This window comes from Zootoca vivipara, chromosome 5, assembly GCF_963506605.1.
Source record: "Zootoca vivipara chromosome 5, rZooViv1.1, whole genome shotgun sequence".
Classification (NCBI taxonomy): Eukaryota; Metazoa; Chordata; class Lepidosauria; order Squamata; family Lacertidae; genus Zootoca; species Zootoca vivipara.
Window position 1 is genome coordinate 58,406,072 of NC_083280.1, and position 18,298 is coordinate 58,424,369.

Genomic DNA, 18,298 nt, shown 5'->3' on the forward strand with positions numbered 1-18,298 from the left:
TACCATAGAGATGTCTATGATGCCCTTTCAGAATGGATGTGAGTTGCAGATAACAGTAGCCCTGCCTAGGAATCTTCTGACCCGGATTAATGCAAAGTGAAACCCTTGCTACTTATGTGACAATGAATGCCAGATGGATAAGAATTCTGAATGTCAAAATCCACAGAAAAATCCTGTGACCAAAAGGTTTATTGGGATGTCATTGCTTGAGCAAAAAGAACTTGCCCCTTTAAACAAAATAGTGTTTGGATTTTCCATACAGTGGTGCTGTGACCATTCGCAAAACAACCAGCATCCTCTACTTATCCAGATTCATTGCATCAATTCAGCAGACTCTGATGGATGTATTTTAGGGAGAATGTCCAAAAAGCGAACTGTCCCTAATGGACCGTGAGGTTCCTGGTTTCATTTTTGCAACATCTCAGTCTTTGGTTCCTATTATATCTACAAGCTGGCTTGTGTACTGTTGAAGCCACAGATTGATTTCACCTTTTAAATTAACTTGACCTTTGCCTGTTCACAGAGGCAGAACATATGCCATCCTGTGTGATTATGAGTAATGTCCTGCAGTAGCAAATACATGTTTATAAAGTGCTGTGGTTGGCATTCTCTGATATGTATCTTCTCTTTTCGACCCTTGGGAGGCCTTTTGCAATGCGCTCGCAGCAACATTTGGCTCTCTTTGCCGTACAATTGCTAAGTGCCTGATGTTTCCTGGTCCCATAAGGTGGTACATATATCATGTAATCTCAGAGAGGGTATACTCAATAATATGGAGATGCTTTGACAAGCGTTTGGTCTCCCAGAAGAATTTTTGTGGTAGGGAAGGAAGGAGGAAGATGTAAGGTACTAGCAGGTTACCTCAACCAACCACTTTAGTGAAAAATATTTACTGTACTTCACAAAATGAAGCTGTAAACATTTGCTATAAACATTGAATCATGTGTGTGGTGTGTGTGCCTGTACCTCTAAGAGAAATTGCTTTTAAAAAAACGTTCACAATTTTTATTAAACTTACAAGTATCATTGGCACATCATAGTTTTATCAAAGATGATAAAGGTAAAGGGACCCCTGACCACTAGGTCCAGTCATGACCGACTCTAGGGTTGCGTGCTCATCTCGCATTATTGGCCAAGGGAGCCGGCGTATAGCTTCTAGGTCATGTGGCCAGCATGACAAAACCGCTTCTGGCAAACCAGAGTAGCACATGGAAATGCCGTTTACCTTCCCGCTGTAGCGGTTCCTATTTATCTACTTGCATTTTGACGTGCTTTCGAACTGCTAGGTTGGCAGGAGCTGGGACCAAGCAACGGGAGCTCACCCCGTCACAGGGATTCGAACCGCCGACCTTCTGATCAGCAAGCCCTAGGCTCAGTGGTTTAACCACAGCGCCACCTGGGATATCAAAGATGATAATCGGTTGTAAATATCACAAGCTTAAACATAGCACACCAAACTGATAAATAGAAGGGAAAGCATTGTTTTGCTGAAGGCAAATAAAAGTATTGATTTGTTATAGACTTAGAACTGGTTATATCGATTCTTAATACTGTATAAACTGATATTATGTTTGGCCACAACCATTATTTTGGGGGCTGCTCAATAACACTATACCATCTTGTAATAAAGCTATCATAATTTTGTCTTGATGAATCTGAGGTAATGACGTGGATGGCGCTGTGGTCTAAACCACTGAGCCTCTTGGGCTTGCTGATCAGACGGTCGGCGGTTTGAATCCCCGCGATGGGGTGAGCTCCCATTGCTCTGTCCCAGCTTTTTCCAACCCAGCAGTTCAAAAGTACTCCAGTGCAAGTAGATAAATAGGCTGCAGCGGGAAGGTAAACGATGTTTCTGTGCACTCTGGCTTCTGTCACAGTGCTCCGTTGTGCCAGAAGCAGTTTAGTGATGCAGGCCACATGATCTGGAAAGCTGTCTGTGGACAAACGCCCCTTGGCCTGAAAGCGAGATGAGCCCCACCCCCACCCCATAGTCACCTTTGTCTGGACTTAACTGTCCAGGGGTCATTTACCTTTACCTTTTTACCTAATGAATCAATTTAGGCATAGCAGTTTCTCCAGCCATTCTTTAAAAGATGGTGTGTTTGCTGATCTCCATGTTCTAGGAAAAAGTAGTACTCTTGCTGTAGCTAAAGTGCAGGAAGCTAATTCTTTATGTTGTGACACCGTCAGAACCATAGCTGCCAAGTTATCCCTTTTTTTAATGGAAATTCCATTATGCTGAATAGGCTTCCTCGCGAGAAAAGGGAAAACTTGGCAGCTATGGTCAGAACATAATTTAATAGGAAAACATTCCACATAATTTAATAGGAAAAATTGGAGGGGGATTTCATACTTTAAGATCTTTTTCATTCGGTTTTTTATGTTTCCTTCTCTTAACTCGTTCCCACCACATATGGCAAAAATCCCCTCCTCTTTCTTTTTAACACTTCCAACCTGTGGTAATATCTTTTTTTATTGGTTTCTTTTGTATCTGGTCTGAGTAGATATACCATCTACTCATAATCTAAAAACAGCTTTCCCTTATGCCCATATTTAAGGAGAACTTATGTGACGTTTTCATCTCCAAAAGAAATTGTAAGTGCCCACTTGTTTCCCTCATTTAAATCTCTCCTTGCTTCCCTACTCAGCGATCTGTGTTGTAATGAATCTGCCTCCAGACTCTCGGTTGTATTCATAGTAAAAATAAAAAGGTAAAGGACCCCTGACAGTTAAGTCCAGTTGCGAACGACTCTGGGGTTGCAGTGCTTAGCTTGTTTTACTGGCCCAGGGAGCCAATGTTCTTCCGCACACAGTTTTTCCGGGTCATGTGGCCAGCATGACTAAGCTGCTTCTGGCTAAACCAGAGCAGTGCACAGAAATGCTGTTTACCTTCCCACTGGAGTGGTCCCTACTCCTGTTCCACAGATTGCTTACAAACGCTAAGTTAAAAACCTGAAGAAGACCAAACTGAAACAGTATGATTACCTTGGATCACTGTCTTGCATGTTGTTACATTTTGCAAAGATAAAAACAGATATATTTCGCCCGTGGAATTGGTCGACGTGTTGCCTCCTTTTTGTTGGTATTTTACTCAAGTCTGCAACACAGGGGTTGTTTCATTAGCACTAATCCTTGCACTGGGTGAGGGACCCAGGTGGCGCTGTGGTTAAACCACTGAGCCTAGGGCTTGCTGATCAGAAGGTCGGCGGTTCGAATCCCTGTGACGGGGTGAGCTCCCGTTGCTTGGTCCCAGCTCCTGCCAACCTAGCAGTTCGAAAGCACGTCAAAATGCAAGTAGATAAATAGGAACCGCTACAGCGGGAAGGTAAACGGTGTTTCCATGTGCTGCTCTGGTTTGCCAGAAGCGGTTTTGTCATGCTGGCCACATGACCTGGAAGCTATACGCCGGCTCCCTCGGCCAATAATGCGAGATGAGCGCGCAACCCCAGAGTCGGTCACGACTGGACCTAATGGTCAGGGGTCCCTTTACCTTTTTAATCCTTGCACTAGCACAACAATTTAGTTGAACACCGTCACTATTTTGCAGGAGGGATTGAAGTGCATACCAGGAAATTTAGGTTTGCACAATTAAAGTGGAATAGAACGTCACCCTAGTGCACCAACCTCTCTTTAAAAAAGAAACAGACTCTTTGTTGTTAGAAAAGTGACAAGAAAATGAACAGAAAAATGTGGGATGAACAAATGTTTAATGGGGAAACTTATAAATATCCAGCTGGATGAATGCTCATTGTTGTGTAACATCCCTGTAAACTAATCAGAACAAAGACCAGATAGAATTTAACCTCTGCATAAGCTTTGTGCAAGTAAGTAATGATGGATGCTCAATAGGAGGTTGTCTGGAGACAGTCTTACCTAGGCTTATTCCAAACAATAAAGCTAGCTTTCTTTTAGCAGTCCTTATAAGCCTTCCTGGTACCTGGCTTTGAGAACAGCCTTCATGGAAGCTAGACTGCCTCCTGAACCCACAAGCAAGTGATTAAGCATCCTACAGTAGCAAGCAGCTTGAGAAAACAGCCACAAACTGTTTCCTTTCCTCCATTTTTACCCTAAACAAACAACACGGAAACTGATCTTTTTAAATGTACAGTACCCCTCCTAACTGTGCTAATGATTAATAAGCTTTACTGTAGACTTAGGTCTGCGGGAGCAGAATTAATAGAAAAATGCAAAAGATCAATTCTGTAGGCTGTACAGCATAGCAATTCTTCTTCAGATCCCTACATGAAAGCATTGAAATATCTACTCCCATGCACATCCAGGATAGGATCAGAGCCTCCCTGTCAAAGAGCAGACCTATTTGTTTCAAGATGACCATTTGTTTTTTAAAATAAAAGCAGCCATGGGTGGAAAATAGGATCTGGGTTGTGATGCTGGTGGAAGGCAGGAGAATTAACTCCCTTTCCCCTTGTGTTGTTTCCCCATCTAAAGATTTTCCCAAGCTGTTGTTTCCCCGGGGAGGGGGGGGGCATGGCTGAGACAAAAAGGTAACACCTGTATTACTTGCAAATGAGATAAGATTCCAAACAAGAATATCCTAGGGAGTTTAGAATCAGTTATGGCTTGTTTTCTGTGGCAGCTATCAAGTGGATGGCACTTCACTCCAACAGCTGATGTCTTTCTAGATCTGGCTTTTGGCACATATTCACTAATCCAGGCCGACTGAAAACCATGAAGGACAAGAACTGAAGCAGACATGCAAATTGGTTCTTGGTGGGGAAATAAAATAATTCTTAGATTAGCAAGCTGGTTGAACTTATCCTCAATGCTCCTTGGAGGTGGTTCCCAATAATGCAATCAAAACAGGGGGGCAGGATGGAGTGCTAGATATTTGAAGGGGGAGGGGATTTCTACCACATGCTGAAAAGGCAAACCACTTTTGAATTTATATTGCACGTTCTGAATTGAAAAGTGGCTTGCCACCTCAGCAGCGTGACTAGTTGCTGTGGAAACATTCAAGAAGCCCTTCTGTGTAGCTAATTCTCCTCCTCCTCCATGTATGCATATACTGTAGCTTCATTGCATCAAGGTCACAGAAGTCAAACGCAGCAGCTGACTTTGCATTCAGAAGCTTTTGAAGCTTTTCTCTTTTTTTGCGCTGCGGTGACTGTAAAGTAAGAAAATGTGGTGCTTTGCGAAGATCAAGTGAACTGGAACAGTGGTCATCAAACAATGAAGTTTAAGGGCCACAAGACTGGCTTGTAACCAACCAAAGTAAGTTAGTTCTACATGGCATGTTGAATCAATCCTTTGAGAGATAACTGAAGATTTTATACAGCGTAAAAACTACTTTCTGCCACTGCAGATGCTTAGGCTAAAATAATCAGACATTTGCCCCCACAAGCGAAACTGGCACACAGCCAAGCATTTGCCAGTTCTGCTTGAGCTGCAAAAATTTTCACAGTGAGCTTCAGCGAGCAATTGTCACAGTTTTGCTGAGCCAACATCCATCATGCAATGTGATTAAATCTACAATCAGACCTTATGATAGAAGCAGAGCATTTGTATTATCAGAGAATCCATGTCTTGGTTTTTGAAAATAAGTGGCTCAGCATGGCTCCAGCAATTGTACAGCAGCAGGAGACTGTTATCAGTGGTGGACAAGCCTCAGGAGATTTCCCAATTTCATATAATAATCACCTCCAGCAGGAAATGCAGATCTCAATCTCCTTTCAGAAAATTATCAGCTTTGTGGCTCTCAGGCGCACGAATGTGCTTCATGCCATTGATGTAGAACCTTTAATCTAAAGCAGGTATCTTCAAGCTTTTCAGATCCTGCACCTAGTTTTAACCCAAACATGCATTTGGGGACCCATTTCTTAAATTTTTACGATACATTTGCCTGGTGGTAGTGCTTCTGTTGTGGATCAGGCCACGACTGGGTCCCAAACCACCTGTTGAAGACCAGTGATCTAAAGGACATACAAGAAAGCCTGAGAATTTTGAAAGAGTAGTATAGTCAGGAAAGTTGTTCTGTGGTCTTAAGGCCAATAGTCTCCAGTGTTCTTTTGAGTAAGCCACAAATTACTAGGTAATGGAGCATTGGTCAGCATCCCACATGTAAATAGAATGCTGGAACTGATGGATGTTGTAGTCAAAAATATCTGGGAGGGACCAGGTTGATGAAGGGTGCTTAAGGCAGACACACACATAAACAAGTTTGGGTTCACAATTATGCCTTTTCATTAAGTAACATATATTATGTAAAACGAGCAGATACACTAGAACAGTAGGTCCAACATAACCTCATAGTAAGTGAAACGTAGTTGCAGATTCAATTAGACAGAATCAAATATATAACAGGTTTGGAGTTACAAGTTGTACAGACCTGTAGAAAGACCTTACTTAGTGGACAGAATCTGATATAAATTATCCAGTGTAACAAAACAGCTGGAGAACAAGAGTATTACTTTTCCATTTATCAGCCCCAATTGTCCACATTGTTGTTCTGTTTTATTCATATAGGTAGCAACCCTGGGCTGAATTATCCACCCTACATAAGTCAGTGGGCCTGACAATCATGTAAATGATGGTGGTTTAGATTGCACACTTGTCCTTGAAATTAAGCAGCAGGTTCCGTCAAAATAAAATGCCATCTTTGGGTGCAGTTTCCATGGGTCTCTCTCGCTCTTTCCTTTTCGAATACCTTGCACGTTGGTAGAAAACAATGATAATGATCCCTGCAGCATTTGAAAGGACTATAAGGAGCACGATCCAGTATGAATATCCATAAGTGTTAGAGAGAGTGGGTTCCTTTGGAGGACCGCAAGGCGCAGCCAGCTCAACTGACAGTTCATTTACTTCCACATTTGCAGGAAACAGAAACAAGCCAAGGAGGGAGCAGATGCCTTAAAAATAAAAAAGGAAAGCAAATATTTCTGATATTAGTTTGGGAAAGTGATAGTAGGCAGATGAATATTTTTTTTCAAAGTTCTTTTCTGTTGTCAACAAAATTTGCAGAATAAGAATGTCAGAGGCTTAGGTGAAGCTGGAAGAAAGGGCAAGGCTGGTGGAGCAGTGCTTTAATTATAGGAAAATTCTCTTTTGCAATTCACAAGTCTGGACCTCTCCCCCCACCCCATTTTATCTAAATCAGCAGTAGGGAACTCAATCTAGCCTACCTCACTGTCATTTTTAAAAAAAATCACCGGACATCAGATTATCACAATTCAAAGGAAAAACATGTCCTTTCCAGTCTGCGCTCAATGCAGCAAAAAGTTGCACTCCCACTGAAGCCTGGCATTTGCAGACTTACCTATGTAAAAACCCCACTGAATGCAGTGGGGCTTAATGCCAAGTAAATATGCTCAGAATCAGACTGCAATTGGGACTATCCTGAAATGCAAGTGATGAATAAGCCCTATTTACTGTAGGTGTTATACAAATCTGGAAATACCACCATTTCCAAGGCTCTAAAGTCTGGAAAAAGCCTAAAATGGCATAAACTTGGTGCAGGCCTGCTAAATTTAGGACCAACTATCCTGATTTTCATCTGCTGACACGGGAACCTGACATTTTTACAGTGCTTCAGAAATCTTCCTCTACTGGCATCAAAACACTTCCAAAAGGAAGTATTAAGTTGGGAAGCAGAAAAGTAAAGTACTCTAGTAGTAAGAACCATCTTTCAACATAAAAAGATATTATATGGGAACGATCTAATGCTGGTGTATTTTGTAACAGGCTCCCCCATTCCCTGTGAATAAATTCTTTTAGTCAAAAGCTTGCCGTTAGAAAAAGCAGGAGCCTCCTGAGACATATTTAGTGTAAGAACTGGAGTTATTTCAGTAGCAAGATCACAAGGATAGCAAAGTACATCAAAAGGAACCAGATGTAAGCCAAATAGGGGAATGAAGGGTTATACCCCCAGGGAAATATTTGATGGAGTTCATCTTACATTCTAACATATCTCAACTTTCCGAAACATCTAGAAATCTGCTCTATCTGTCTCTCCCCGCCTCTACAGAACCTGATGTATTGCTGATTTTTCTCTTAGCAAAGTTTTGCCCTATTTTTGCAACTTCAGTTCTCATGCTGCCCTCTTCAAGATTTTACTAACCTTACACCTTTTATTAAAATTCAAAATGTAGCAACGGCCTTGTGGTGATATTTCTTTAACAGGCTTGTTATGTTTTGGGTGGAAAATGTCTGGGAGGTTTTATGTAGGAGAGTGGAAGCTCAGCCTGAGGCAAAGTGCAGATGGGATTTGTGTGGGAGACAGCTAGTACAGAATAGGACCATCGTAAAGTAAATGCTAAAACTACCCTCTGATTGTAAAATAAATGACACAACGTTATATTGAAGAAATCTGATATCTGTATTTTCTAGAGCAGTGTGACCCATCAAGAAGCGACAGTTGCGTGTATCATAACTGCCACAGATCAGACATCATAGGTACCTTTGTTGGTCGATTAGGAAAAAGAAACACAAAAGTTACAGCAGCATAACACCTTTATTAGGACCAATATCACAAAGTAGCGATGACAAATCAGCCACCACAGCAGCGTTGGGCAAGCAATTAAGCTTCTTTGTGCCATTTCCATGCTCTAGATTGCCTCCTGGTGGGACACTTGCTTCATGCCTGCATTTTTCTCAGGGGGCTAATAGCTTTGGGATGTGTGGATGATTTAGATTGGGGGAAATTGTGCAAGGGGAAATGACTAATCCCTACTTTTTCTCTGCTCTGATCAAAATCAGAGTTTCCACCTGCTGCTACAAAGTCTGAAAACAACATCAAGAGAGTCACTCACAGATCTTGTGCAGCATGTCAGTTTGGGCCCTTAGATTACCCCATGAGAGCTGCATGAATCATTCACCAGTGCCAAGGCATCCTGTTAGTTGTAGTTCCCATACACTTGTTTGAGGGAGTAACACCCACTGCATCCAGGCAGGAGAAATGCCTTTCTTCCAGGGGACATCCTGGGATGCCACAGTCTCCCAGAACTATTTTGGATATTGCTATGTAATTATCTTAAGGTAAAGGGTAAAGGGGCCCCTGACCATCAGGTCCAGTCGTGTCCGACTCTGGGGTTGCGGCGCTCATCTCGCTCTATAGGCCAAGGGAGCCGGCGTTTGTCCGCAGACAGCTTCCAGGTCATGTGGCCAGCATGACAAAGCTGCTTCTGGTGAACCAGAGCAGCACACGGAAACGCCGTTTACCTTCCCGCCGGAGCGGTCCCTATTTATCTACTTGCACTTTGATGTGCTTTCGAACTGCTAGGTGGGCAGGATATTACATATGATATGTAATTATTATATGGTTAGTTAATTTATATCACATATTCCAATTTTGCTGCCATGTAGTGAAAGCAAATGCTCATGATAGTTTTGTTCCAGAAGCCGAATCAAAGAGACTTGTCATCCAAGTGTTGCTAGTTTATATGCAATCTCCACCCACAAATAAAATGTATAATATTTAAATTTAAGTAGGGAGATGATAAAGCTGATGTATCTTTGAACAAATGGGTTCTGCTTATACTTGTATTATGAGTAGAATACTGAGTTTATTTAAGAAATATTGGCTGCAATCCAAAGGAGCTGTTGAGATTTAAGCACTTCTTGCTTCTGCAGCTGTTGGAGCTGCTATTGTAATTTAAAAACAAAAACAAAACAAAAAACTGTGATTGCATTCATTTTCCATGTGCCTAGCCATACACAGCTCATTGACTGCAATACTCCAACTCTTAGTCTTTCTCTGCAGTAGTCTTACATTTCAAGGAGATCAAGTACAGATCAAATAATTAGAAGATAGTGATCTACAGTCACAATCTATTCAATTCTAGTTACAGGTAGGTAGCCGTGTTGGTCTGCCATAGTCGAAACAAAATAAAAAAATTCATTCCAGTAGCACCTTAGAGACCAGCTAAGTTTGTCATTGGTATGAGCTTTCGTGTGCATGCACACTTATTCAGATACACTGAAACAGAAGTCACTAGACCCTTATATATAGTGAGAGGGTGGGGAGGGGTATTACTCAGAAGGGTGGTGGGAATGAGTGATTGGCTGATAGGTGTGGTAAACCTGTTGATGACTGTTAATGACTGCAATTGGTCTTACAGGAAAAAGCAGGGGGTGAGATGGCTAAAAATAGTTTTATCATGTATAATGAGATAAGAATCCAATGCCTCTATTCAGACCAGGTCTCTCCATGGTTTTAAGTTTGGTAATAAGTTGCAATTCAGCAACTTCTCTTTCCAGTCTATTTCTGAAATTCTTTTGTAATAAGACAACTTATTACCAAACTTAAAACCAAGGGACAGTGGACCAGCCCCTTGCTGAAAAAGTTTGATGACCCTTGATGTTACTAATGTAGTTATTTCCCCCCTTTGCTTTTAATGCATCTATGGAGGTATTTGTTTATTTGTTATTGGTTGGTTAGTTGGTTAGTTGGTTGGTTGGTTGTAAGCCCCTTTGGGTTGCCCTGGGCAAGATAAAGCAACTAACAAAACTAACAAGAGAGGAAAAAATATTCATCCACTGTTATGTTGAGATTTGCACCACAGCACCACTTTTCTTTCTTTCTTTTTTGCTTCAAACTACACTCTCCAAACAGCACTACACAACAGAAAAGATATGTGGGCTAAAATTTGTGAGCTCACTTGTTTAACATGATATTCTACGTAAGTCTCTCTGAGTGCCTTTTAGAAAGAAAGAAGCATTGGCCCAGAAATATGCTGATATATAAATAATTAAGCAGTTTCTTCTCAAAATCAGTTCATTCACTACTGCCGCACTGCCAAGGCAAAACACTTCTTCTTACCTTTTAAACATCTACGAAATACGTAGGTGAACTGTTTTCTAAACTTGTGTTGGAATTTTTTTCATTAATGGCATCATCATCAATCACAGGGATGCTAGGAAAAACTGCAAGTCATTAGCAGGAGTACCATTCTGACCCCCTACTGCATCAGAGGAAACCCTCATCTCCTACTGTGTAACTCTTCCTACCAGCTACGGATGTAAGCAACAAATAAGTATGACCATCTCGAGCCATACAGCAAAATTGACCAGGACAATGTACGTCATCTTTCCTGGTCCTAGGTATTTCATTCTCCCTATATAGATTTTGAATTTGAGAGGCCAAGGAAAAGTAGGTGCATGATCTCACTGGCCTTAAACTGGCAATATCATATTTTTAAAACCATATGTCCACACTGGCTTGGTCATCTCCACAGAATGGAAAATGGCAAGATCCCCAGGGACATACTCTGTGGGAAGCTGGTTTAAGGCACCAGGCCCATTGGCAGACCAAATGTTACAAAGATATCTGCAAAGGTAATGTGAAGGTTGGCAACATTGACCCCACCGTGTGGGAATCCATTGCAGACAACCACAGTGCCTGGAGACAGTTTGGTCATGTATCCACAAGTAGAGGAGACCAGAGGAGAAATGACAGCTGGGAGGACCACAGAGAGAAGAAAAACTCACAGTGTACCCATAGTAGCAGAACCAGATGCCTTCACCTGCTCCACCTACAATAGAACATGTCTCTCCCATATTGGTCTCTACAGCCACAGCAGGTGCTGTAACTCTCCAACGGTTTGACTTCACCCCAAAGGTCCACCCCTTCATTGTCTCGCAAGACAGAAGGATGCCAACAACAACAACAACAGTAATGTATATTACTTACCAGATATGGAATTCCAGGTATAGACCCCAATAGGGCCCAAAAAGGTTTGGTAGGGGTTGCTAATGGCATTGTAGCATGTAAATCCAGAACTGAGGAAGGAGCTGATCAAGCTAAGAACTAGCAGAATAATAATCACAATGTTGAAACCATTCGCGTTAGTATTTTCCAGCAAATCTGCAACTGAAAAACAATACATCATAGTTAATATCAGTAGATACAGAGAATAATACTTCAGATGAAAATCACCTTGTGTCAACTGATATCTATGGATGGATTTTTTTAAAAGCTGACTATTTGCTAAGAAACAGGAGGGGCTATCAAATATGATCAGACATGTCTGATTCTAGAGAAATTGCCCTTCTATATTGGGATTCGACAAGTTGACGTATACATATTCTTGTATGTTTAGCTCATTCAGTTTCTCCTCAGTCTTTCAGTATTCTTTTTAATTACTGTTTTTGTAATTTAGCCCTGGAGTTCAAATATTTAAACATGAAGGAATACTCGTTTGAAAAACAGCCTAACTGAGCATGTACCATTGTATCTGGTAGAGTATGACAAGCTTCTACGTAGATGGGCAGCTGCAAGTTTACAACTCTTGATGTTGCATAGAAAAAGATTATGGTCATCGCAAAACTGTCTAGGAACTAAATTTCATAGTTATAGAGGATACCAGAAGCAGTGATTCAGTTGATAAATGAGCCTTCCACATACACCCCTCTCTCTCTCTCTCGTGTATGAGTATGTGGGAGAGGTGCTGTGATCATGCCTGCTGTCCCCTTCATGCCATTCATATAATTTTATCTGAAACCATGCACCTATGAACATACAACTGTGCACATTTCCCTGTTCATGGGAGGATTATGTGCATATACTCCAGGTGGCTGGTGAGTTTGCAAAATGGCTGGTTATTGCAGATATTAACCACTCAATTTATATTCCCCTTAAGATAAAATATCTCATTTGATAATTCCTTGCCCATCCATTTCCCACATCATAGGAAGCACTTATTGAGAACTAAGGTACATGTGTGTGTCTCAAAGAGAGATTTTAATTTCATCACAAAAAAAACTTGTTCACAAGTACTTATGCAAAAGTAGAAGTGTCCATGTTTCAACAAGATATTTCAAATTAAATCTAATCAAGCCAGGATTGTCAGTGCTGCCTTTTCTGTACCGGAAGAATGAAAACTCAATTCATAGTATGTGAGATAAATATTTCAGAATAAAACCAGTTCATTCTGCCTATATTTGGAAAAGTCCAAGAAGCCACGTTTGTTTATTGCATCATACAAATCATTAATGGCAGGCTATTAAGAGCCCAGTACTTTGATAGAGCTTTGTATGCCTTGCACTGTTAACTTCCAAGACATAAAAGAGAAGATCAAGTTTACTGTTCAGCGGAGTAGCAGTCACAATAAATTTAGGGGATAATATCAGAGGTCTTTGTTAGTTTTCAGTGAGGCTACTAATTAACTGACCTTATAATATACAAGCAAATTGCTCTTGCCAGCAACCCAAGAACTGATTGATCTAATTCACACTACATAAGTTTACAGCGTGTCTTACATTCTGCTCTCCGGCTCAGCCTCCACCATTATCAGCACTGTGTTCTGTATCAACAGAAGTTCTATACAAGAGATCAGTGCAATAGAGAAGTATGTGGCATCAGGGGATGTGGTTTTGCAACTTCCATAGAATGTAAACAAATATTTAAATTCATGGGATGTAAGAACTGCCATAGTGGATCAGAGCAAGCTCTATACAGTTTGGTGTCTTTGTTTCCAACAGTGCCAACCAGATGCTTCTGCACATTCACAAGCAGGAAACAAATAAAAACAAATTCTCCCTGTTGCTTGTATTTAATAACATATAATTAAAGGTACCGTATACTCTTGAGAGTCCCATGGACTGCAAGAGGATCAAACCTATCCATTCTGAAGGAAATCAGCCCTGAGTGCTCACTGGAAGGACCGTGAAGCTGATCGTGAAGCTGAGGCTCCAATACTTTGGCCACCTCATGAGAAGAGAAGACTCCCTGGAAAAGACCCTGATGTTGGGAAAGATTGAGGGCACAAGGAGAAGGGGACAACAGAGGACGAGATGGTTGGACAGTGTTCTTGACGCTACTAAAATGAGTTTGACCAAACTGCAGGAGGCAGTGGAAGACAGGAGTGCCTGGTGTATTCTGGTCCATGGGGTCAAGAGTTGGACATGACTAAACGACTAAACAACAACAATTAAAGGTATAGTGCCATTGAACTTGGAGGCTTTATTTAGACACCCATTGACAGACCTATGCTATTTTGGCACAGGATTTTTTTAAAATTTTGTTTCAGTTAAAGCTTACTAGTTTATTGCATTATTACAGAACAACTATGTTGTTCTAATCTATAATTTCACTTAAAAACACTATAATTTCACTTAAAAACTCTAAAAGGCTTGGTACTTAGAAAATAAATCCTTGAATGAAGGAACTGAAAGTTTAGGAAACCAAATTTATGTGAAAACCAAACATTTGGGCTTTAAAATGGACTTACATGGGAAACTGAAACCTACTGAGTGATTTCAAAGGAAAATAGCAGATCTCCAAAATGTTGTGGTCTTCATTTATACAATGTTCAATAATTTGATGAAACTCTACTACATCAGGGGTCAGCAAACTTTTTCAGCAAGAAGCCGGTCTACTGTCCCTCAGGCCTTGTGGGGGGCTGGACTATATTTTGAAAAAATATATATGAACGAATTTGTATGCCCCACAAATAACCCAGAGATGCATTCTAAATAAAAGCACATATTCTACTCATGTAAAAACACCAGGCAGGCCCTACAAATAAACCAGAGGTGCATTTTAAATAAAATGACACATTCTACTCATGTAAAAACACGCTGATTCCTAGACCATCAGCGGGCTGGATTTGGAAGGTGATTTGGCCAGATACGGCCCCCGAGCCTTACTTTGCCTACCCATGCTCTACATGATATAAAAGGGTGCTCATTGAGAAGTACCCATTAAGATCAAGACATTTGTGGAATATATGCTGCAGTGTGACTTGTCCTTCCATCCACAGGGCTCCATGATGAAGAAAGTGGATAAGGCAATTTTTGCCAATCTCTCCTCTCCCCACTGCATTCCCTAGCCCACCTGCCATGCTTTCCTGGAGGGTCCACCAACTCTCTCTTGAGCAGCATTTCATGGGGCACAGAGGAAATTGACTAAAATCCTCTCTTCCCCTTTTTCAAGTGGGAGTATCCCTTTAGCAGAATTCCACTCATAGCAGATCTGGATTCACCCCATTATAAATTGTGGCACTACTTGGTGGAAAGCCTAGTGACAAGAGGATGTGAATGGTGGTTTCTCCCAGCCATTTCAGCCTTTGCTTTTCTGTTCTCTCCTTTTTATCAATTATTCACTCGGATAAATTTGGTATGCATCCATCTAGCATTTTAGAAACTTTGCCCTTCAGAACTATGAACAATAACTAAATGAACAATTCATAGAATACCAAGGGCACTAGCTAGCATTCAGGAAACAAAGGAGAAACCTTGCTTGGACTTTGCTGCAGTGTATTAAGTCTAAATATGCAAGGAAGAAGAGACAACATTGTTATTAAATGACAACTGTGAACCAGATCTAATCGTATTCCAGTTGGCTCACTTGCACTTATTACTGATCACACAGGGAAAGAGTAGACTTGAAACTTTCTTTCTGTGAACTTCCTTAAATTAAATTAACTTAAGACCCAAGCCAGTGCATATGAGATGTTTGGCCTATTAAAAAAAAGTCATACTAATATTATGTTTCGTAATTGTTGGTGAATTATACTTAGCCAATGCTTTATTTTATATACAAACTTCTTTTATGTAGTTGTGCTTCTGTGAGCAAGGTTTACCGTGAAACATACAAATAAATTGAAGATGAAAACATGTATTCTGGCATGTATAGGACCTAATAATGTTGGCTGACATCAAGCATTTGTTCACCTGCTAATCTTCTGATGTAATAATTCTATGATATGCTAGCAATGGCCTTCTGCATTCTACACAGGACAAAATGGTCAGTCCCTGTGCAACATAATAAATGGACACAAAATTTAACATCCAAAATGGTAATATCTAGAAATCACTAGGACATTTCAGCCTCCCCGGACACCCTGCTGGTGGTGTGAAAGTGGCCATTATTGGGAAGGAAAATTGGTGAATTAACACAAGACATGAAATTCTATCACCTATAGCTTGAATTAAGATAATACAAATACTGTATATTCTGGCGTTTAAGATGACTGGGCGTATAAGACGACCCCCAACTTTTCCAGTTAAAATATAGAGTTTGGAATATACTTGCTGTATAAGAAATACGACCCGGCGTATAAGACGACCCCCGACTTTTGAGAAGATTTTCCTGGGTTAAAAAGTAGTCATACGCAGGAATATACAGTACAAACAGAGCTATCTTTCTGGAAACACTTTTCCTGTAACTATCTTTTCCTGTAACTATCAGCTTCAGCTAATTCTTATCATTTTCATGCCATAAGTGATGGACTATTTTGTCAATTTTCTTTTAGAGAGTTTGCTTCTTACAATGTTTGCAATTCTTCTTTTACAGCTCTTTGCTTCCTGGTGTTGCTCTTCTCTTCCATAAAAGCATCCACATAAAGAAATGGTTCACAATACCCAAGTAAACAGACAGCATCAAATCAAACAGCTCCCAACAATAACTCATTACATTTACTTCAGTAGATAGTTACCTTGGAAAGGAGTATCCTCAACACTAAGTCCATTTTGCACGTTCTTTGAACAAGATCCTTCAAAGAGTCCATATGTAATGAATATTGTCTCAGTGGAATTCACATCACTGAATTTAATCTCACTTGAAACCCAGTTTTTGGTTGCAAGAACAAGGCAAACTATCACCAAGGAGATAACACTGGTGAAAAAAGCAGAAGCAAACATCAGGGATTTTCTCTTGGATGGCATTTTATCAGAAAAGTGTTTTTCTGAGGTGCAGTAAGATTTTCCTCCTCAATTCTTAGTTCTCTAAATGAGAAATCCAGTGAATAGAAGCTTCACTTCTGCTGCTGAATAATGGGGATCCTGTTAGTGGTATCTGTGTTGCCAGAAAGTCATGCCCATAAACTTTGAACTAACAGCAGTGGTAATAAAGTTGTAAAATCATTGAACTTTGGTCTGCAGTAAAGTGTTGCCATAGTGACAGGAAAATCACTCCAACCATGAACAGTAAAGATCTGCAAGGGCTGTGGTTCAGGGGAAGAGCACCTGCTTTGCATGCCGAAGATCTCAGTTTAAATCACTGGTGTCTCCATGTAGGTAGACAACACTGAGCTAAATGGACCAATGGCCTGACTCAATATAAAGCAGCTGCCTGTGTTCCCGTGAAACCTTTGCATAATCAAATAATTCATTAGAAAGCTCAAATTTTGTAGACTGAGTGTTGTTTTTTCATTTTGCCCATATATAATTTTTTTGGCAATGTACATTTTGGGGGCGAAACTCAGCTTCTAGTTCAGGCATCCCCAAACTGCGGCCCTCCAGATGTTTTGCCCTACAACTCCCATGATCCCTAGCTAACAGGACCAGTGGTCGGGGAAGATGGGAATTGTAGTCCAAAACATCTGGAGGGCCGAAGTTTGGGGATGCCTGGTCTAGTTTGTGTTTGCTTTCTGAAAACATGAAGAAGGAATAGCAAATGGTTAGGGCCAATTCATGCTGTTGTTATAAATGTGTAAATGTCACAATGGTGACTTGCCTTTGGTCAGAGCTTTCTTCCCACATGGTGAGGGAGATACCTGGCTTGCTCAGCATGGTAAACTATGGCTTATCCAGATCATGCCATAGTGGGCTCCCGGAGAAGACCTTGTAGCTGTTTTGCTCCTTCCTGGTCCTTTTCACTGCATACGTTACTGAGCTAAGCCAAAGTTTGGCTTACTAGTGGGGTAGGAAAGCTGAAAATAATGCCAATATGTTTCACATATGGCAACCAATGCACCCCTCTGGTTTCAGATAGTACATGGGTAGACGAGCCTAAAAAGCCCAGGACACAACTTCCTATGGCTCTCTAGCAACTATGGTGGCTCATTTATCAGAAGTAATGTATTTAGCATTAACTCTGGAAGTATATACTCGATTCTGACCAAACTAAGGTCAGAATCTTGCTCTAGGACAGTGATGGACAAACTCAGCCCTCCAGCTGTTTTGGGACTAGAATTCCCATCATCCCTAACCACTGGTCCTGTTAGCTAGGGATGATGGGAGTTGTAGTCCAAAACAGCTGGAGGGCCGAGTTTGGCCATCACTGCTCTAGGAGGCTTAGTTTGCTTATGGCCCCAATAAGTCATTCTCATATTCTGAAAGATATAAAGGTAAAGGGTAAAGGGACCCCTGACCATTAGGTCCAGTCATGACCGACTCTGGGGTTGCGCGCTCATCTCGCATTATTGGCCGAGGGAGCCGGCGTATAGCTTCCAGGTCATGTGGCCAGCATGACTAAGCCACTTCTGGCAAACCAGAGCAGCACATGGAAACGCCGTTTACCTTCCCGCTGTAGCGGTTCCTATTTATCTACTTGCATTTTGACGTGCTTTCGAACTGCTAGGTTGGCAGGAGCTGGGACCAAGCAACGGGAGCTCACCCCGTC

General features: G+C 41.1%; 1 protein-coding gene across 1 annotated transcript; it reads right to left on the minus strand.

The window, feature by feature from the left end:
- Positions 1–3,333: 3,333 nt before the first annotated feature.
- On the minus strand, positions 3,334–16,752 carry CLRN3 (clarin 3). The gene is made up of 3 exons (XM_035138642.2): positions 16,392–16,752; positions 11,645–11,824; positions 3,334–6,866 (listed from the first exon to the last, which is right to left on the minus strand). Exons 1-3 carry the CDS (start codon positions 16,618–16,620, stop codon positions 6,598–6,600), a joined length of 678 nt encoding a protein of 225 aa, XP_034994533.1. The 5' UTR covers positions 16,621–16,752; the 3' UTR covers positions 3,334–6,597.
- Positions 16,753–18,298: the final 1,546 nt, after the last annotated feature.

Coding starts and splice junctions, on each gene's coding strand:
- CLRN3 (XM_035138642.2), bottom strand. CDS start 16,620: ATGCCATCCAAGAGAAAATCCCTGATGTTTGCTTCTGCTTTTTTCACC. Junction 11,825..16,391: donor TGAGGATACTCCTTTCCAAG/GTAACTATCTAC, acceptor ATTGTTTTTCAG/TTGCAGATTTGCTGGAAAAT. Junction 6,867..11,644: donor TACCTGGAATTCCATATCTG/GTAAGTAATATA, acceptor TTTATTTTTAAG/GCATCTGCTCCCTCCTTGGC.